General features: G+C 32.9%; 3 protein-coding genes across 3 annotated transcripts; 1 reads left to right on the top strand and 2 right to left on the bottom strand.

Moving 5' to 3' along the window:
- Positions 1 to 202: 202 nt before the first annotated feature.
- On the top strand, positions 203 to 3,830 carry LOC103502025 (dehydrodolichyl diphosphate synthase 2). Its single transcript, XM_008465822.3, has 3 exons — positions 203 to 863; positions 1,575 to 1,642; positions 3,156 to 3,830. Exons 1-3 carry the CDS (start codon positions 474 to 476, stop codon positions 3,601 to 3,603), a joined length of 906 nt encoding a protein of 301 aa, XP_008464044.1. The 5' UTR covers positions 203 to 473; the 3' UTR covers positions 3,604 to 3,830.
- Positions 3,831 to 5,009: 1,179 nt separating this feature from the next.
- Positions 5,010 to 9,534, bottom strand: LOC103502026 (non-specific phospholipase C1). Its single transcript, XM_008465823.3, has 3 exons — positions 7,906 to 9,534; positions 6,128 to 6,304; positions 5,010 to 5,504 (listed from the first exon to the last, which is right to left on the bottom strand). Exons 1-3 carry the CDS (start codon positions 9,008 to 9,010, stop codon positions 5,182 to 5,184), a joined length of 1,605 nt encoding a protein of 534 aa, XP_008464045.1. The 5' UTR covers positions 9,011 to 9,534; the 3' UTR covers positions 5,010 to 5,181.
- A 1,358-nt stretch (positions 9,535 to 10,892) lies between these two features.
- Positions 10,893 to 21,578, bottom strand: LOC103502027 (villin-1). Its single transcript, XM_051079501.1, has 22 exons — positions 21,285 to 21,578; positions 20,942 to 21,041; positions 20,663 to 20,731; positions 20,058 to 20,294; positions 19,613 to 19,790; positions 19,358 to 19,484; positions 18,863 to 19,028; positions 18,419 to 18,569; positions 18,253 to 18,338; positions 18,003 to 18,158; positions 15,630 to 15,698; positions 15,288 to 15,356; positions 15,081 to 15,218; positions 14,444 to 14,572; positions 14,186 to 14,333; positions 14,027 to 14,037; positions 13,596 to 13,736; positions 13,062 to 13,187; positions 12,821 to 12,883; positions 12,417 to 12,630; positions 11,892 to 12,061; positions 10,893 to 11,371 (listed from the first exon to the last, which is right to left on the bottom strand). The coding sequence occupies exons 1-22, from the start codon at positions 21,338 to 21,340 to the stop codon at positions 11,258 to 11,260; spliced, it is 2,718 nt and encodes a 905-aa protein (XP_050935458.1). The 5' UTR covers positions 21,341 to 21,578; the 3' UTR covers positions 10,893 to 11,257.
- Positions 21,579 to 22,733: the final 1,155 nt, after the last annotated feature.

Raw genomic sequence — 22,733 nt, 5'->3', positions numbered from 1 at the left:
TCTTGTCCGTGAAGATAAATTTAATATTATGTTACTTAAAATTAGAATATGTAAAATGAAATTTCTAAATATATTTTTTCAAAGATTTAGTTGTCAAAGAAAACGTATCATTGAGTCTTTTTTTTTTTTTCCTTCTTCCTATTTTCGGGTAATGAATCAGTGTTCTCTATTAGTTGCGGATTGGATGAAGCAACAGTGTTCAATAGTCTGGAGAATAAATAAAGAAATGAAAAAAATCAGTGTCAAATTGGAAAGATCCTGACGAAACGACGCCATAATTTCCACTTGTGGTGTCGTTTTAATTGTCTCTATTACGAGACTTACTTATTTTAAGGCGGCTACAATGGATTCGAAATTGCAAGTTTTTTCCCTTTTTCATCTCTTTTTGCTTTTTCTACAATAAATTAGAAAAAAAAAAGAAGAAGAAATTTTGAAATTCAGAATTTCTGTCTTCTCCTCTTGTAATTGGGATAATGTTTTCCTTACAATTCCCAATTCCCATCGAGAACCTTCCAGTTACTCCGCCGCCTAAATTCCTTTTAAGTGGTTGCGCTCTTCCAAAGCCCTATGTTTTCAAACGGCGCCGTTTCTCCAACCTCCGTCTTAGGGCGGCGGACGTGGCGGCTCCTGTGGCGGAGGAAGCGGCGTTGCCAGCTGGGCTTCAGAAGGAGTTCCTGCCGAGACACGTGGCGGTGATTATGGACGGAAATGTGCGGTGGGCACGGCGGATGAATTTGCCGGACTCGAATGGACACGACGCCGGCGTACGGTCGTTAAGGGAAATGGTTGACCTTTGTTTGGAATGGGATATTCCCGTACTCTCTGTTTTTGCCTTCTCGTATGATAATTGGCTTCGCTCTAAGGTCACTTCTCTCTCCTTTTTACTCTCTTTTCTAAATATTTTGTTTAAAATATTAAATTCCACATTTAATCCAATCCTCTTTCAATATAATAAAATTTATCAAAATACTTATATAATATAACAAAATCTCACTCTAAATCTGTAAATTATCTTGATATTTTGTTATAAATACTCTTTTATAAATTTTGTATTTAAAATAATTTATTCATTTATTCCCTAATTCTTTAGTTCTTTAATCCATATGCTTAATTAAGTATAAACTTCAAACTTCAAAGAATTTATGAGGGTAAGGATGATATGTCCATTTCTATATAAAACATAATTAATCGTTTATTGTATGGAGATGAAATAATAATTCGATTTTTTTTGTCACTTGAGTAGACTACAATAGAGATGGAGGTAGCCAAAGCAGTAGTAAATGTGTGTTTTGATGATTAGTATTGTGTATAAGTAATTGGAGAGTCGGTGGCAAGAGATAGTTATTGTAAGATAAATACTTAGCCTCCAACGTCCTTTAGGTAAAAAAGTCTTAAAAGTGATACTAACTCCCTAAATTTGAACACATCAATGAATGTTTCTGCTATTTTTCTACCCGCCCAGCCCTGTCTTTCTTTTTAATTTATTTATTTATATTTGTCAATATATATATTTACAATTATTTTTCAATTATATGGATGAATTTCGTGATAAAGATTTCTTTTTTTGGGAGCAGCGTGAGGTTGACTTTTTGATGTTTTTATTTGAAAGAGTTTTGAAATCTGAGATGGAGAAATCTTCCAGGTAAATCCTACTCCCCATCTTTCTTACCTATTAATTGTTTTTCTTTTTCTTTTTATAAAAAACCCTAATTAATTCACAATAAAAAAATAGACATTTTCAAATAGTACCAAAATATTTAAACTATTTATATAATATAATAAAATTCATCCAACTTTCTATATTTTATTTAATTTTTTTTTATATATTTTACAAATGGTTTCATTTTTTATCCGTAACATTTTAGAAAGTTATGAATATAAAAATTAATATTATCTTTAATACGTTGTATTATTTTTTACCTCCAAAATACTAAAAGTATACCCTTTTAAAATTTCAACTTTTAGACCGTTTTGGTATATAAAATTTTGATGTTTTTAAATTGATTAAAGAAGTAACCAATTTCCATTTCACAGAAGTAAAGAAAAATAATTAAAAAAATTTTAATGACAATTTTACGATTATAAAAGTTTAGACATCAATATTAGAAAATAAAGATAAATACAAAATTTTAAGTCTAAGGTGCATAACAACCTAAAGGCTGATAGTTTAAAGACTAAAACTTTGTTTTTTTAGTTAATTATCTAAGGAAAATTCTTGTTTTTAGATTAAAATTTATTTAAAGTTCGACTCGTTTTAATTATCTTTTTGTTTTTTACATAAATTGCTAATAAGAGCTTAACTTAATTAATTAATATTGACTCGTTTTAATAATCATTTTGTTTTTTCTTATAACTCGTTTTAAGAATGTACATTGAAGTTTACTTCTAACTAACTTGTATTATAAGATGTTTCTTTAATTTACTAATATGTTAAGAAACCATGAATTTTTTCTTAGAAAATAACTTTGAAAAACTTTTTTTTGTCAAATTTAATTTAAAAGTAAATATTCTTATATCGAGAAAACGAAAACGATAAGGATTTTTAATCTAAATTTCACCACCATTCAAATATCATTTGACTCAAAATTTGAAAATAAGGATATATAACATTTTACTCTAATCATCTACTCACACTTATACTCCACTTCATTCCTGTTCTTTATTATATTCCACCCCATTTGTATTATTTATGATATTATATTCGAGAGAAAAATTAAGTCTAACAAATTTTTTCTTTTATCTGGATTGAGAGTTTGTTTTTTTTTTTTTTTTTTTTTTTTTTTTTATATGTATTATTTTAGTTTTTAAAAATTAAAGTATAATTACTACAAATTAATATAAAATCTCATAAATAATTTAAATAATCTAATAAAAACTTTGTAAACAACATATTATTAATGAAAATCTTATCGGATCACTAAATTGAATAAAAGGACACATTATTTATACCAACTGAAATACAATCGATCAACACAAAATTCATTAGACTTACAATTGATTATCAATAAAATCTCACTCATTATAACTATATACTCCCTTTCATTACAATATTAGGATTTGGAAGATATAATCTAAATTCTAACTTTGTTCAAAAACTAAATTCATAAACTAACCTAATTTATTTGACAAAAATTCTCATTTCAACATTTAAACAGGAAGGGAATTAGACTATCGGTAATTGGGGATTTATCACTGCTTCCCAAATCCCTACAAACCCTAATAAACGAAGCAGTAGAAAGAACAAAATCCAACACGAAGCTTCAACTAATCGTAGCGGCGAGCTACAGTGGAAGATACGACGTCGTTCAAGCCTGCAGAACCCTAGCTCGGAAAGTCAAAGACAACGAGATTCAAGTGGAAGACATTAACGACGATCTCATTGAACAAGAACTCGAAACCAAATGTACGCACATTCCTCACCCCGATCTCTTAATCAGGACCAGTGGCGAGCTCCGAATCAGCAATTTCTTGCTCTGGCAATCCGCTTATACCGAATTCTTCTTCTCCGAAACGCTATGGCCCGATTTTCGGAAGGACGATTTTGTTGAAGCTTTGCTTTCTTATCAGACCAGGCAGCGGCGCTACGGCGGAAGGCAATCTTGAGAACAATTCATTAATTAAAAATAAACCCTAATAATAATTCAAAAAAAAAAAAAAAAAAAAGTAAGGGTTATACGATACGATTAGCAGAAAAGTAATAATGTTAACAACACATAGGAAATGAAATTACGGTGAGAAGGTATTGGGGAAGGGCAAGGATGTAACTTCAAAATGGTATGTATATAACATATGAATAATAAATTTGGTGCCATTGGGTTAACTTTCGCAAATTCAGTTATGTTTATTCTTTTTTTTTGGAGAGGATTTTGTATGCTTTCTAATCTTACTTATGTAATCAAATTTAGGTACAACTTACTTTTGTAAAAATTTAAGATTCTGCTTTGAACTTTTATGAAAATGGAAATGGATAAATATCAATTTATGCATTTAAATTCACGTGAAACTTATGGTTTAAGCGAATTAAACTTTTTAAGTATCAAATTCTTCAAAAACCAATTTTACAAAACAAATTATTAGAGTAACTATATGAACGATCTTTAAAAAATCTCCTAACTAAGAGCCCAAGATGATGATTTTTATATAATTAGAAGTTTTATAGAAAGACTTGTTCAATTAAAACAATTGATTTCTATATAATTAGAAGTTTTATATAAAAGACTTGTTCAATCAAAACATTAGAGGCCGAAAATTAATTTACTTACAAAAGTTTATGATTTAAATCAGTAACATTAGAGGCCGAAAATTAATTTACTTACAAAAGTTTATGATTTAAATCAGTATAAATTCCAAAGATCAGAGGGTAAATTTATATTATAAAAAGATAATGAAAGTAGTAACATTTAATAATCCTGGTAATACTGTACCTATTAATCCATTTTTATGCATATTATTAAAAGAGAAAAAAAAGTAGTTGATCCATACCATATGTTGAAACTAAATCTCGACATCTAAAGTAATTCTTGAAGTCTAATTATGTGAAAAGAAATTGTTTTTAAGTAACTTTATCACTGTTAATCCATTTTATTCTATCAATGACAATTAAAAAGCATTCCAACAGACCAAAGGTTATGGGCTTTGATTTTAAAATAATTAGATTCATTTTTGTCACTTCAACATCAACTCTCAGACGTCTTTAATCATTTCGGATGAATGAATTTAATTTCTTAGGTTAACATTTTGAAAAAATAAAATTAATTATAATTGTTACAAGTAAATCCTACGTCAAGGTTGTTCGAACAAAAATAAGATAGCAAAGCATGAAAACACACAAAAAAAAAAAAGGTTTAGATTGAAAATTAAATTGGAATGGAAAGAGTTTTGTGTTACGAATCGAGTCAAAACGCTCAATCAAAACATGTGTTTTAGATTACATTATTGTACATAATCAGATCATTATGATTCACCAAACACCCCAAATGGAATTTGTATATATACGCGAAGAACAAACATTTCCAGATATAAACAGGAATTCATATCAAAATTCCTTTTAAGGGTACATGGCAAAGTACTTTTCTATCAATAGTTCTATGCTGACCGTGTTACATACATACAGCAGTGTCAATATTATATATATATCCATCCCTATTCTTGTATTTACAACTTCGTAGGCAAATGATCAAATCAGATCGCTTCGACAAACTGACCGGAGTCCACTGCTGTGATTCGACTGGTGAGAGACGGCCTCATGGTGACAATGGCAGACTCGTTAGCTCCTGCCATGAGAGCAACTCTTCCAGCTTCAAGAAATCTTTTCACTGCATCTTCGGCATACTTATTGGCTTCACCAACTGTCATATATTTCCCAATGTTTGGGTAAGAATTCAAGACATGATCACCATTGAGCTGCGACGCAAGTTGGATCAATTCAACTTGGAACTCTGAGAGCTTTGCGTGTTCTTTCGGTCCCCATGGCCGCAGTGGTGCTGTTACTTTTGGAAGAGTTTCTGGGGTAAAGATTTAAGATAAATTGTTAGAGAGTCACTTGCAGCAGATGCACGCATCAAGTTGAGCTGTTAGAGAATCCCAATACTTAAGGTCCATTTTGTAACGATCTAGTTTTCGAACCTATAAACACCTTTTCCACCTCTAAATTTAATGTCTTGGTATCCATCTACTTTTGTTATTGTTTTCAAAAACCAAACCAAGCTATGAAAATAAGTAATCTTACAAATTTGTTTCTGTTTTTGAAATTTGACCAAGAATTCATTTACTTTAAAAACGATGAAAACTAAACTATGAGATGAAAACTATGATAAGAAATTGGGAAGAAATAAACTTAATTTTTTAGAAAAAAAACAGTAATCAAATGGTTATCAAATATTGGAAGATAAAAGTTAAAAGAACACAATTACTCAAGTAGTTTGATTTCCTCGAACTCTTGCCTCCCTCCATTATGGTTTTATCTTCAGCTCGCTCTATTTATAATAAACTCGTACTAACAAGCTTCTTTGACTAATTTTATTACTACGTCCTTTAACCCCATAATAATTTCTCTAGCCACACATGTAGCATTCATAGGAAACCATTGAAGAAATTAATACAAGTCTCGATCAAGATTGATAAGTACCTGGACAATCATCCCGAGGATGGTCGCGTAGCTTCAAATAATGGTCGAAAGTACCAGCCCATGCATCCCGCTTTGTTAGGAAGTTAGATTTTAGGTTGAAAAGCTTTTTCACAGTGGCAGGAATGGAGGAATGTTCAAATTGTGAAGTAGAAGTTGGTCCAACAGGCTCATGAATCACTGCACAAAACAATTATTAATCAACAAAACTGGCAGGGCAGTCAAACTACTCGGATTACAGATTTTCCCTGCCATGGATGTAACCAAACCAACTACTTGAAACCGACTAAAGAAGAAAACCAACCAGCTCAATGTATGAAACAACCAACTGAATCCGCTTGGAGGAGTTTAAGTGAGAAGTTAAGAACTTATGTCTTCTACATCACAGCATCACAGCTATGGTTTGATTTCCCTCTCAAAAAAAAGTTAACCAGACAATTCAATGAGTAGTTACTTACTTCTCACTTAATTCTTCAATGCTGTACTTTCCGAGTTAAGCTTACCAATGTTGTATTTTCCAAGTTTCAGTTCGTCGGTTATCATGCTTTTAAACGACCAACAAACTACTGGTTTGGTCGGTCACCTTTGTTAACTGTGGCTACCTTATCTTTCAAACCCAACAACTCGGTTTCATCATATTTTTGTAAGTGCTACCCAAATCAACACAGTCCTAGTCCAGAAGCTCTGGGAAATATCTTATGTAGACAAACAATAAATTAAAAATACTCACACACACGAGTTCCTTTATTCACTTGGATTTGGCTACATCATAGTAAATAAGTGGCCTCTGTAGTTGAAGTAGAGAACTAATAGCCGGTTTTGAATGACTTTCTGAATTTTACAACTATGAAGGTGAATCTACAATAACTCTACATAACATAAGTCAAATCTACAATAATTTCATTCAAAAGTTGAATAAAACGCACTCCACGGAAGTAGTTCTAGAAAAAGATTTTAGAACACCAACCAATCTAAAAAGACAGAAAATCAATGTAGTAAAATTTCATTTGACAACCATTTGGTTTTGTATTTCTTATTTTTAAAGATTACGCTCATACATACTACTTACATACAAATTTTATGTTTGGTTATTCACTTTGTACTAATATTTATACAGCAAGTCATGCTTTGAAAACAATTAAAAAAATTTTAAAAAGTAGTTCTTATGTTCACTATAAATTCATAAACAAGCATAAATTTCAAAAAGCATACTACGCTTTTAATATACCATTTATTTATTTCAAAATTGCTTAAAAAAACTCATACAAATGCTATTAAACTTGTAGACAGAATATATTTTTCTCAAAATCCATTTTGTGAAGTTAAAACTAAAAAAATCCACGTTCATGTAGAAGTGAACATAATTAATTTCCAAAAATAAAAAAGAAGAAACGAATTAATTATGAATGGAAATTAAGATAGGAAAAGATATATGAAGAGACCTAAAAAGACAAGATTAGCTTACCGCTTTCCTTTTTGAAGTCATCACCACATAATCTATAATTCAATTTTGAAATTCAGGTTAAATTTGAAATGTTTATGGTAATTTTGCAATTTTTTAAAAGGAAATAAAGGGCAAAAGCAAATGGATATTTCATGCTATAATTTAGCCCAAGATAAAATATTAACAAACAAGCTAAAAACAAAAACAGTAATGGAAATTGAAAAAGGGGGAAGATGCGGCGAGAAGAAGGCTGAAGATAAATCAACGATGTCCTAACCAATACTATGAAGCAGTAATCAAATTTCCAGATTCAAAGACACAATTGACAAATTCTCACCTGTTCCTTTCTCGACCCACGGCGACACCAGAATCGTCGGAACTCGAACGCCCAGCCGGTCGAACCGGAAGTAGTAAGGATCCGGTCCAATGATTCCGTCCGGATTAGGCACGCCGGTAACCGGCGTCGGAACATGATCGTAAAACCCGCCGTGCTCGTCGTAAGTAATCAGCAGGGCCATTTCCTTCCATTGAGGACTTGCTCTAAGAATTTCATAAACTTCCTTCACAAATTTCTGGCCACGAGCCACGTCGTGGGACGGATGATCGTCGTTGGCCGGATAAAGATCAACGTCGAAGTAACGCTGTTCAATCACAGCGTAATTTGGGAGCCTTCCAAGCTTAGCGTGCAATTTGAATTTCAAAGCATAAGAGTGAAATTTAACTACATGCTTCAGCTTCCTCAGGCTTTTGAAAAATAGGGTTGCGGGGATATTTTGGTAATAAATCCCAAACGTGAGCCCATTTTCGTCCAATGAGTCAAAAATTGTTTTCTGAGGGAAGCCATGAATGAGATCCTTCCTTACATTGCTCATGGCGCCGTGAGAGGTTGCGGAGTGCACGTAGAACCGATTCGGCTGAGTCGACGCCGGAACTGACGCGAACCACCGGTCGAAGATCGCGAACTGGTTCGCTAACTCTGTGTAAACCGGAACTCGTTCCGGTTTGAACCCGCTCATTACAGTTTTCGGCATGTCGATTTCGTCCATAGCCGCCGCCTGCTGTGCAAATCCGTTCATCGGAGCCGGATTCCCCGAACTGTCGTTTGATCCGAAAATTTGTTCCCTGATCGCTTGAAAAGAATGGCCGGGATCGGAATCTATGAAGATAGCATCGTTAGAGACGAAAATTTCTTCCGAGTTCGGATCAGAAACCGAAATCCGGTTCGATTCTTTTCCGGTCAATCCATCGATTTCAGGTCGAACGGACTTCAGCCAGCCTAAGACATGGTCAAAGGAGCGATTTTCCATGACCAAAACCACCACAGTCTTGATAGGTCCTTGGATTTCATGTCGCCTCTTCTTGAAATTGAACTCGAGAGCATGGGATGAAAATAAGAGATAAATTAGAACAAAGGAGGTCAAAACCGCTTTATGGAGCACCATCTCCAACGGCAAGAATCGACAACCGCCAACGGCAAGAATCGACAACCGCCAACGGCGGCGGAGGTAATGATCGCCGACTTTGAGGATTGATAGTCAAAGAAGACGATAAAATGCAGACGACAGAGGACAAAGAGAAAACGAATAAATTGCCGACGGGCTTTTCAAGAAAAAGCAAATTATCAAAAAAATGGATATTTTTTGAATTTTTTAATACTAAAATACGAAATTAGAAAAATAAATAAATATGTTGCAATTTTTAATATTAATTCCTTTTATCTGTCTATTTTTTTTTTAATATATATATAATTTTAATTTATTTTTAACACACACAAAAACAGTTAAATCAAACATAATTAAGATCTTCATATCATCACTTCTATTTCAACAACTCCAAGTATATTTTTATCTTAAAAATATTGTTTGTTTGACACACACTCAAATTATATTCTAAAAAGAAGAAGTTAGTCTAAACGTTCAAAAATAATATGAAAAGTATAAATTTTTGGAAGAAACGTCTGGAAATGGAAGACTTTGAAAGAAGCTCAAGAAGGCAAAGGGTGGTAGTAAATAGTCAAAGGCGAGCCAATCAGGTAAAGGCTATTTCCAAAAACACGTCAGCATAACTCGTCCAAGTGTCATCCATGGCTTCTTAAAAGTTCTCTTTTTTAATGCTTCAAAATATGTTTCTTTTTCTTAAGAAAAGGAATCTTCGAAATATGTCGGTAGTAATTTTGATGTTTTGGAAGGGGAAGCTTAAGTAATCTCTTATTTTCTAGATTTGAATTTGAAACCCTCGTGTTCACACATATGTACAGGCGTTGGAAGGAGAAGTAATTCTAATGTTAATAAAATCATTTTTCTCTCCTTTAAAATATTTCTAAAATATATTTTTAATCATTCAAAATTAATTTAATTATTCAATTTTACATTTTCTTTATACCGAGTTATTAAAAAAACACATTTTAATTAACCATTTCAAACAATATACTAGATGAAAGTTATTTTACAATAAAGCTTCATTTAAAGACTCCAGTTTCCTTGAAAATCCATATCATAACTTTTTCTAGTTTTGAATATAGTTTTAATTTGATGAAAAATTTCTTTATATATAACGTCTAAGAATAAAAAACTTAACAGTTAGTTATACTTAAAATTTTAAATCTAGAGGTCAAATAATTGAATTAACTTTACTTAATTTGTAATCTAATTGACATGGAATGTGTAATTTTAGGGTAGTTGTAACTTTGGAGCAACTAAAGAAAAGTTATGATGTTGAGAGACTACATTAAATGAAAGATAGAGACATCTTACATATATGGTAATGTTGTTTAAATTTCATACAACCATTTGGCACGATGTTATGGTTGAAAGCTCAAAAGATAAACTACGAATTCATTCATTAGTTTATATATTATTTTGATTGCTTTGTAATTTTAATACATATTTTTTCTAATATGAAGTTTACTATCTATGAGTGTTTAAACCGACTTATGCACATTTCTACTATCCTTATGAAATAATCTACCTGACCTAGAATATCAAGTGTCAAGGAAACCTATAAGATATTAAGTCTTAAATAGGTTCTTAATAAAGGTCATGTTTCTATTTACTACAAAACCAATTCATGATGGTTTTGATCAGTTGAGTCGAGTTTCCATTTGGTTTTAAAATTTCAAAAAATCATCTATATTTGACAAATTTTACGGTATTCACTAATTTCAAGAAACTAAGAGCAATATCATAAAAATATCAATATATAACTCAATCTTACCGTACATAACTCAAGAGAGCTAGACAATTATAATTGGACTTGTGATGTAAAAAACAGTTCAAATATCATTTTGACAGTCATAATGAATCTATATTATTCATCAATCTAAAGTTAATTCAACCAAGCACCAAAAAATCAAACGGATGGATTTCGTAGATATGATTTTTACAAACATCTAATTCTTAGTTTCAAATGTGTGATAAGTAATACAAAAGGGGAAAAAAACGAAATAATTATCCAACATCATTTCTTTTCTTTTCTTTTCTTTTACATTTTTTTTGTTTTCTCAAGTAGAGTACAAATCAATTCAAGCGTGAAAATTAGGTGAAGTACTAAAATCAGCAGCATCATGAGTGGAAAAGGTTTAAAGCAATATAAATGAGAAGGAAATACGTAGATTAGAAGTAAGATGAAAATCTACCCATGATGAAGGGTAAAAGGATATATGATGAGAGAGTTATCACGTCAAGTTTCTATCAGAAAAGATGAAGGGTCATCTTGAGCTTGTTTTGTTTCCACTTTGGAAGCTTGTAAAATGTTGTTTTTTCCATCCCAAATTTCTCTTCAAACTCTTCTATGCTTAAATATGCCTGAAGAACCAATCAGATAAGAGTCCAGATTCTAACTAAAATGTGGTAAATTAAACTAGACAATGAATGAGAAAGAGAGATACAGCAAGAAAATGAAGCAATACTTTCTAATTTTCCCTGCTTCACATATGTATGTCAATATAGCCAGATTGTTCAAAGGGCTAAAATATGTACTAGCAGAAGGTTTGTTATATCATTGGATGTGGTAGTTGTTCTCTTCTCTAACACTGATATTGTTCCAAAAAAAATAACAATAATAAAATACTGTGTCATCAGCATTTATAAATAGTAGATGTGAAATTTGGTGTTGTAGTTGGAAGGAGCGGTGGAAAAACACTTGAATTTTGGTGTCAACGGCTAAAGATAGTAGATATGAAATAAAAAAGGACCAAAGAAATGTTTTTGGTTAAATTAAAAATTAGTCCATGAATTTGAGATTTGTGTGTATTTGTATCTTAGCTTTCAGAAGAGTCTCATGGGTCAATGAACTTCCAATTTTGTTTCAAAAAGAAATAGTTACCTCTCGTTTGGTCACATCTATGCCTCCAATTGGATCTTTAGATACCACGGTCAGACGTTCATATGGGTATATTGGTAGGTTTTCAGCAGCCACTTCTCCATTATTCAGTAAGATATCGCTACTTTTACTAGAAATAGGTGAATGTGATAATGATGTTGTGGTCGGGGAACCTGCAGGTGCATGGAAAAAGCAGGTCAGCTAATGAAAATACCTGTAGATGTAAGAAAGACTGACAAAGTTGAGTGTTGAGAACTCATTTTTCTGTTTCGAGTTCACAAAATATCATTTTCTAAACACCACAATAAGTACAGTCTAATTATGGATAAAGGGTCTACTACTGTGACGTTTAACCACCGCAGCTTTTAATAGCTTATTCATTCTCTTAATTTGATTGAGATTTTAAAGTGTAGAGCCTACTTTAAGTTATGCTTCAATCAAACATTTCCATGATTTGAAATGCATTAGGGAGAAAAACAAGAAAGCTGTTTCTTTTTTGTTAAGATTGGACAAAATTTTCTCCCTCACCAGCATTTTGAGGAGAAGATGTCAAATCGAGCTTTCTAACAGCTTGCGTTGGAGTGGAAAAAACATCTCTGTTCGGAGACTTTAAACGTGGCCCTGAGCCTGTGAATGCAGGAGACAGATTTCTTTCGTGCTGAAAGGGACTTAATGAGGTGCGTCTTGATCCATCTGGAGTAGTTTCCCTTGAGAGTGCTTTCCATGATTTTCTTACAGGTGACTGGATGATTTTTAAACAAAAGAATGGAACGTATGAACATTGTTCTACGATCAAATTTCAATACAGTCACAACCTCTTCTTTTTTGTATAGAAACAATAAACAGTCAGAGGTTCTAATGTATTGATTTGAAGTTATTAGAATGATACTTGCATAAAAGGATGAGCAAGCTCATTCATAGAAGCCACTTACGTCGAGATTATGTACTTTTCCTTTCAAAACAGCGAGCTTTCTCTCAAAGGAATTACCATGCATCTGCAAGTGCAAACAAATGATAAGTTCACGGTGATGCCACAGTAATGTAGACAGCGCAATCACTTATTTGTGGCTTGTGTTGCTTCAATATTTTGGCAAATAGCATGTAAAAGAAGTAATGAAAAAGAATTAACATGCATATTTTCTTGGTTTTTAATTAGTAAGAGAGAATTCTTACATTTGCTTTTGAGAAATCCCACTCAAAGAACTGGGTGAAAAGTGGTGGCTCGTGACCCTCAGTGACAACATATATGGGAGTCTCAAGAGAAATTTCTTCATCCAAAACATCTTTCTCTAAGAATTTCTGCTAGCAGCAATACCTTTCTTGTAAGAACTCCACAGAGGGTTTTGCAACAATAAAAATAAGAGAGTAATACTTGGGTGGGTGCACTCACATATATTTCCAAAATGAAAACATAAAAAATAAACATGATCATATGTTGAATATACAGGTAATACACCATTATTTGATATGTCCATCCAGGGTTTCACATCGCCATGAGCCCAAAAAAAACTAAGATTTATGGTCATGATACCTCGATTTATGATATTTTGAATATTTTTAGGAGAAAAGAAAGTGGTATGATCTGGTATTTACATGCAGGTACTTATAGGTGATGATCATTTAGTTGGTCAAATATCAAAATAACTTGTTAAAAATGTACACCTCTAAATCAAAAAACATTAGTGTTTCAGGAAAATACGTATTTACATGGGCAAGATCGAGTGCTTGTTCCTTCCCCCCAACATTTGCGTGGCATCCCAGCCAAACATAAATCTCATTGTGGCAATTAAGAACCAAAACATCTTCAGTAGTTAGATCATCTTGGGTAAAATTGTAAACCTCCTTCACCTGAGAATAAGCCAAGAGCAACACAAACGTTTTATTGTAAATAATCCAGAAACGCTGTGCTTTAATAAAATGCATAAAGCACCAAGAGAATATTTAGTGAGCAGTAGCATTTAATATAAAATCACATTTATCAGCCAAGGCCTCAAAACCAAATTTCAGACACCAAAGGAGACTTCTACAAGGATAGAGAAGATATACATCAAAGGAGACTTTTACAATTGGACTTTGGCATGTCAAACACCAAAACAGCATCAATGGCATGCATTTCTAGAACATCGAGAGGATTATACCTTGAAATCACCTGAAAGGAAGATTTCCACCAAAATGCCAAACAAGCACAACCCACCATTAGACATTTTCCAGTACTAATTTGGATTTCAATAATAATCAACCAAACTGAGGTGCATTTCCCCTCAAAAATAGATTAGAAGATTAAACATTGCTAATACCTTCACTGATGTTCAAGACAAATAAATGTGGATCTTCAATGGGCCCTTTGGCCTCCTTTCCCTTTTGATACTCTGACTTTCCGTCAAGTACTTCCCAGAATAAATCAGGCTCACTCCCTTCCCTGATTGATACAGGTTGCCATGTTGGCTGCAAATGATATCAAACAATTAATTCATTGAAGAGTTGCATCAATTTCTAGTCAGTAAAAGTTAGTTAACGGTAATATTGCCTACTTGATCAGGAAATAATTCACTTACATTTATCATTTCCACCATCCTGTCTAGAATTTCATGGTCTCTGGTTGAAGAGAGACTGCCAATCCAAGTGAAAATGCATTTTCCAGTTTGGAGAATATAACAGTAGGATGAATTTAGGGAACCTGACACCTGCAATACTTTCTTGTCAAACTCCATTGATACTGCACAATGTTAGTTTTTTAGTAAACGAAAGTTACAAATAAGTTTCCATTTACAGCATTCTCTCCATGGACATCATAAAAGAAAACCGATAGACATTAGTATGCATATTCTTGAAGGCTTAAATAATTTGGGTGGGGGGTTAAACAACGAAACCTAAGTCCAAGATTATACGATATTAGAAATAGAATCTTGTGTTCAAGCAAAGATCATGAAATTTTACCGAGCTACAATTATGGCAATGTTATATTCATTTTTAAGCAACGATTAGGAAATTTTAGACTTTATGAATATTAGCTTGTATGACCATTTAGCAAGCATATAGAAACCTTAGATCAATTAGAACCTATATAACGCTTGGCTGCCTCAGAAAAGTTCTTCACCATCCACTAAAAAATATTGGGGTAGAAAGAAAGAGTGACGGCGTGATGCTGAGGAGCTATAAATAAAGGCTACAGAAGATCAGTTCTAAACTCACTAGATCAACTTGGATTGCCTGCATATTATCCAGCCCCGTCCCTTGAATTCGGAAAAGTGCATTCTTGCTTTCATCATACGTATCATCATTAATATTTTCATCTTCTAGATGCCTTTTGTATTGTGTACTCTTGCCTCCCTAAAGAAAAATGCAGGGTTAGCACACACAAGAAAGGCATAGAAGAAAAAGAAAATCATGTTGACACACCTTAAAAATAATTAATATCTGGAAAATATAGAAAAATAGATCTGGCTCCTTATTCTGAATTACTTGAGCCTGTGATTAAGAAAGATTGCAAGTCAGGAAATTATTTCTGAGTTCACAAAAAGCAAAATTAATTGGCTAAACAGGTACTAAATATGCAAGAAATAGTATGAATGAGCTCATAAATGGATATAGGAATTTTTCTTAAGGAAAAACGGATGTACTTATTGGTTGCAGGTCTTTGACATCCCTAATTTAACTTCTTTCAATCGACAACCCGACAAAAAGTAATCAAGCTGATTTAAATAGGACCCCATGATCTTGAACATATAAATAAAAACTTACCACAACTGAATCCCCTTTGGTCAAATTGACAATGGTGTTCAAATGGGATATGGCTTCTCTTCTGTCCTCCTAGATATCCTTGAAATGTAACAGCATTTAGTATTTATTGAAAAGATTAAATAAAAACAGAAATGTGAAATTGTTAGTACAAAATAGTGAAAGTTGTGGGAGGCCAAATTGAGCATAGCTCATAGTGCTTCAACTTTTAAATTCATGCAAGTAGGTCTCATTCACAGAAAGTTATTTTAAAAATTCCTGTCCTGTGAACTGTGATCAACAGTCAAACACGTACTTTTTCATCAAACCTTGAGTAGCTTTACCTTTCAATTGTATGAACTGGTGGTTTGCTATTCGATCAAAGTCGGAACATGCAGAGGGACAAAAGATGATCCATGGGTATCTTGGTTGAATCTTAGCTAATGTGTTCAAGCCAATGGTCTAGATAAAAACCTTGATCTTTTATGATATTTGGCCTCCCATAAAAACAATTCACAGAATCTTTCGCATAACTTCACAAGGAGCTTTAAGATCAAGGAAGGACTTACAAGAGAACGTTCCACTGCCTTCTAAAACCCAACTCCAAGAATGGATTGCTTGGTTTGGCTAGAAATCTTCCACCTAAATCATTGATCTTGGCCACTCCCCCCCCCCCCCCCCCCATCGTTCATATTTCTTCTGTGTTTAAATTCCAAGATCTAGAATTTGGAATCCATGCACTATTGTTGATGCTCGCCTTCTTTCTATCACTAAGATTACGTAGTATTATCTTTCATTTATTCTCAATGAAAGTTGGTGGTCGTACAAAAGAAAAAGGTTATAGAGTATTAAACAACAGCTCTAATGGGATCCTTGTACCACACATCCCCCCAAAACAACTCTAGTGCACATGGGTCAGCACTTAGTTGCAGTTACAGGACCAACGCTTTTGATAACAATGTACCTGTAAAGCTCTTTGCTCTCTTGGAAAATATCACTATTTACGAAGAGGAAATCCATATTTATATAAGACCCCCAATAATTTACAAATATGAGGGGAGGGGAAATCCATACTTATCGTTTCCTTTGTATTGGTTTGTTCTTCTTTGTTTTATCGTGACTCTTAAGTAAACTAAGAACATTGCGATATCGTATTAGTATTTGCATATATATAGTAAACCTGAGAGCATCTTCCCTTGTTTTTCTCTTGTTGGGTACATTTTCTGTTTGTAGATTGCTGAGTACCTAACAACTTACCCTTAACATTGCCAATGGCCAATAAATTTAACCACACCAAATGAAGTTTTTAATCATCTTTTCAACTACCATCATGCCATATTTCAGGAGAATTTGAAGAAATCACTGTTTATGTGCACACTGGACAGTTTCGATAAGCAATAATTTACCACCTTTTGAGTATGGAGAATGGACTCAATTCCATTTCTGTAATTTCAGATTCAGTTTACTGAAGAAAGATTCCCAAAAACTAAGAACTATATGATCGCTGCTTTAATGAGAGAAGAAAGATGTTCCAAATACCGAGATTCAATATCACCACAATTGAAAGTAATAAACATAGTTCTGCCTATCTTGACTTAGGAATGGGGATAACACCTTCCACCTTTAAAATGAAAGGTCATGTCAATTACCATCAAGCTAAGCTCACTTTGTCTGTTTTCCTTGACTTAATCCAAGATATATGTATCACCCAGAAGAAACACCTTATTTGAATCAAGATGAAGAAAGTGCATAGTGTCATCAACAAATTTAAGAAGAGACATGGGAGACACTAACTTGATCTCATTCAGATTTAGAACCTTCAGTAAACTCTGAATTGACCCTCTTTGGAGCAATCAACTCAAGATATCAGCCACCTAAATAAAAAGGAAAGGAGAGAGTGGGTCACGCTGAAACAGATCTCTGGAAGTACTAAATGTCCTTTTTGGGTTAGCATTGAAAACAGCATAATAAGAAAATTGGAGATCCACCCCTGAATTCATCTCCTTCATCTGCAATAGAAACCCTTTTACTCCAAAACCATAACAATAAAACAGACCATTAAGCCATTTATTGGCTTTCTCAACATCCAGTCCAATGGTATTCGTGGCAATATTGCTTACTCTGGATTAATAAACAACTGGTTAGGATTCATAGATGAGTCAGACTCTTTGTCATTGATGAGCCAGTAGATGTTCCTTATTATTTTTTCTAATTATAAAATGGACTTGGTTTCAACTTAATCGAGTGAATATGCATGATAACAGTATGTCTTTAAAAATCATGCGGGTATTATGTGGTATGACAATTTAACTAGATGTGACATCCAAAGTAAACCACAATTTTCTCTTTAATAAATGTATGAAATTCCAAAGAAACAAAGTAAGGTAAAGTCCTTACCATGACGCTCCTGCGACCAAGCCAGGAATAAATTATATTCTCATCCCTGCCACTTCCAGGATATGTATATTGTACTATATAGCAATCCCCAGTGAAGAGTTTTTTCTGTTCTACCTCTGTAAGAAGGGTGATACTATCACCATCTACCCGCCAAACCTGAAATGTCAACATTGCCCCAACATAAAATTGTTCACACTGCAAGTAGCCACAAGTCATTTCAAATCTAAATTTGTTTACACTGAGAACCTACTTTAATCCTGCCTTGCAAGTTTATGCATGGTTTGAAGTCTTGTTCAGGAAGCTCCTTCACATCATAGCCATGTTGCTTGAAAATTGCTGAAATAATTAAAGAAAATTAAACACGGGAGTGTTGCTTGCTAGGTTATTTCCCCATTATGGTGCAATACAAACTAAACCTGCTACTTTTCCTCGGCCTTCCTCGTATAGTTTTGGTTCCACGATGTTGGGCCAATCATCAAAACAGACCTTAAATGTAGCAGTTTCTAAGCCTTCAGTTAGGAAAGTTAAGTGGGTCCGAGTTGATCTGTCCTGCTTTCTAACAAAATCCTGTGAAAGAGTACAAGATGGGAAGAAGTATAAGATATTTCCAGACGGAACAGACGATGGATGAAAGTTCAAATTGTTACCAAAGGCACAGACGATGCTCAAGCTATTCCTTCTACACAAGTACAAGAACTAAAAAGAGGAAAGGAATTTGCTAAAGTAGGTGCTAGATATATTCCTCTTTAGGGCCCAAATAGAAATTTGCCTCAGACATTTTCTATGTTTTCTGCATATATTCAACGTCTGCATTGGAGATTGGGAAATAGAAGCATCATAAGACTAAAAGAAACCCTCACTTCTACAGCTGATATTGAAGTCTTGCGTTCCGTAACTGAGGTATGTTTCCCCATCCAAACAAATAACTGTGAATCACAATCTAGCATATAGCATTTGTCTGTCTCAAGCATCTCTTTGTTCAAAGCACCATATCCTTTCGGATACAATTTCCCTTGGGTGTTTATCCTGCGTACAAGAATATTCTAAACATAAAAATAAAAGTGAGGAGGAAAGATGCTTTTTCTTTTCATGTTGAAATGCTAATTTACTGGAGCAACGGTTGATTGAATCTAGTAGAATTTACCTTTGTTAAATATCATAGGAGTATGCTTTCAGAGACCAATTGGTTTTATAATTATAATTGTTTCTCTTTTGTAAAAAAAAATCTTCACCCCTATTTTTCCTTTTATCGTATTTAACAAGTAAAATCGAGAACGAACACTGTTGAGATAAATAAATGAAAACTTACAGAATCATTTAACTTAGAAGGATAAGATTGTTAAAGGGAAGCTAACCAAAATAATTTAATTGAAGAATCAGATGGTGTCTGATCAGAGGGCACATCACGAGGAATGGGAGCATAACCACCAAAAAAGCTCCAGAACTCACCAACATCAGAATCACCCACAAATTTTCCATCATCTACAAAAACAGATGAGAAATTGCTGGTCAATAGGAAAAATAAAGGGGAAAGAAAGAAATATACCGACCTATAGGTAATAAGTCCAGCTTTCATATAGGAAAAAGGAGGAAGAAAGAAATGTACCAACCTATAGTTACTAAGTCGCAGCTTCCACTATGATTATTCTCTTTAATGTACTGAGCAACATCCAACGCTTTAGCCCTTTCTTGTATGCTAGAGTAGCATCCACTAAAGAGAAAAACTTTTGATGCAGTGTCAAGGATGAACACATCATTGTGGTTTAATGATGATCGAGAAAATGGAACCTAAGGAAAATACATACAGATTAGTCCTATCTCACCAGACCGAATAAAATTTAGTCAAGACAAAAAGCATCCTCATAAATCATCATCAATGGCAGAAACAAAGACTTCTTTACGACTATATAAATGAATCCAAGAAAACTAAACAGGGTAGATTCCTGTAACAGGTAATGCAAAGGTTATACTTACACAAGATAACAGCATTGTTAAAACAACTAAATGAACTAAAAATAAATATATAAATATATATAGCCCCTTTTTGCTGCTTACTTCCTTAACATGAACCGCACGGTCGCCCTTGCAGGTCAGAAGTCTGATTTGGTATGTTTTATCTTTGGGGTGCTGAAGCTGTGAGCAGTATACTCCTTCTAAAGGTATAATACATGGTTTAAAGTATGACAAAAATTTCTCCGTTTCTTGCCCTCCGACTTCCCTGTATTGTACAGTACAAGAACCTAGAGCTGCATCTAATTCCAGTGCTTTGTCTGATGCCAAAGCTGAATCAACCTATTAATGCAGAACACCCACGCATCACCATGTAATCCTAATATTGCAAATACTTTTACATAGAAAAGGAAATCCATATATAAATTTTAAGCACCAAAACGAATTTACTGCACCATATGGAAAAGAAGAAGCGTTGACTTTCAGATTGACCTTTAGACAGGTTCAATATCCATGATTCGATCATCAATTCATAGGCATTTATAAGATACCGAATGTATATATCATGCGTTTTGATTCTGAGACTAGCCAGGTGAGTACATTTCCCTACTCTCTTCATAAAACGAGTAATTTGGTAGATACCATTTGTACAAATATTTCCTTCTATAACCAAAAAAAGGAAGAAAAACAAATAGTTGAGCAGTGAACACCTTGTTTGCCTTTTCTCCCACCCAGTAATGCACGTCATGCTCGGGAATTCCAGATTTCGGCACAGTTGTCTGCTCAAGCAAAACACACATCAGAATCAAATTCCACGAAAAAACAAGTTAAGATGGGCAGTAATCTATTCAAAAACCCACACACGATTAAAGGATTCTAGAATCCACGGTTTAAATCAAAAAAGACTTTAAAGTTGGAATTATGAGTGCAACAACTTTTCAAACGCTCTGAATGAATTAAATAAATAGTCCAAAGCTTGAAAAACTTACGTTCAAAACTATGTAAGCACTTCCAGAGTAAAACTTTCCATGTGAAGCTTTTGGAACAGAAACTACTTGAAGATTCTCAATACACCAGATTTCCAGCCCACTAATACAGAAAAAAGGTTAAGAACAACAAAATATACTTCACAAAAGAACACAACACGTTACATTCAAGAAGAAGAACGAGCAAACACACAGTAGTAATCGCGTTTCTTTCACATAATCAGATCGAATCCATGAAAATCTTCAAAAATTGAAGAGTAGAGAGAAATGAAAAGGAAAATCAAAAAGCGAAAAACAGAAGAAGAAGAAGAAGAAGAAGGAAAAAAAAAGTCAATGATTAGGATACGGTTTGATCCCCGCGCCTTGAAACACTGGATCCGCGTCTTTAAAGAAAAGCGACATTATCGATCATAGCTCTGAAGAAGCTTATGGGTGGAGGTTTGGAGAGTGAAGAACTGTTCAATGGAGATGATAACAAAGGAAAAGGAGGAAAGAACTGACAAAAGTTCAGAGTAGAGAGAAAAGAGACGAAGGAAATGGAAATGGAAGATCAATGTTGAAGTCTGTGGATTCAGCTAACAAAAGGACCCCATAATCCACCATGGGAGAGAGAGTAAGCTTTTCTTTTTCAACTTTTGAGAAAGAAGAAGTGGGGAAGGCTTGACCCCGCGCTTTTTATGAGCTGTGTCTTTAAAAATAAAAATAACAATAAGAAAAAATAATAGACTTTCTCTACCGCTTTTGTTGGTAGCTTCGAATTTTGACAAAAAAAAAAAAAACATTGTTTCTAATTTATTTTCGTTTATATGTTTTTGTAAACGTTTTTGAAAACAAAAACATATAAAGAAAATAATTGTGACGTATTTTGTTGACCTAATTTTAAAAAAATATCTCGTTTTCAAAAAGAATAAATTATGGTTTATTTTGTTCTCATAAGTTAAGAACCTATAATTTATTATTTCATTTTCAAAATTCATTATTAAATTTCAAATTTTAAAATTTGAAGTGAACGTTTTTTCGAATATAATAAAAAAGTAAATTAGTTTTTGTTTTCTATTGAATTTTTTTTGTTATAAAACAATCTTCACATCACCAACCAAACGCAGTCTTACAAATTTCGGTAATTGTCTCTTAAATTAATTTAAAAATAATAATAAGATGTATAGCTAATATTTAAAAGAAATGCAACTATTATCATATTTGAGACCAATTTTAGTCCATCTGCTTTTGATAAAATATTAAACTTAATATTTTGATGTTAATTTTTATTGAAATTGATTAATTAATTATATAAATTGCATGGGTAATATATGAAATAAAAATATTTTTAAAAAAATGGTTAGGTGATATTTTCATATAATAGAAATTGTTGTGATAATATGATTTTATAAATAGAAGGATATAGTACACTCATTCCTGCTGGGAAAATTAATTTATACTAAAATAACTCCATTAAATAATTTTAAAAGTACAATAAAAAAAATTATGTATTAAAATTCGGCACTTGAAAGTATATATCAAAATTATATATTCGTTAAAAAAAAATTGTTTTTATGAAAATATATTGGATGACATTTTAAAAAAGAAAAACCAAAAAACATATTGTTTTTGTGTTGTTTTTGAAATAAGTTATTGCTATGTTTGGTATGTTTTGATTTTTAAGTTTCGACCATGAAAAATAAATAAAATATATGTATTCATCAAAAAATGAAAATTGATAGTAGTCAAATGATTTATTAATTAGATAAAAAATTTTAAAATCAAATGTAATTATTAAAAAAGACAAGCAACGAAT

Source organism: Cucumis melo, chromosome 11, assembly GCF_025177605.1.
Source record: "Cucumis melo cultivar AY chromosome 11, USDA_Cmelo_AY_1.0, whole genome shotgun sequence".
Taxonomy (NCBI): domain Eukaryota; kingdom Viridiplantae; phylum Streptophyta; class Magnoliopsida; order Cucurbitales; family Cucurbitaceae; genus Cucumis; species Cucumis melo.
This window is presented reverse-complemented; position numbering and strand designations above follow the sequence as displayed.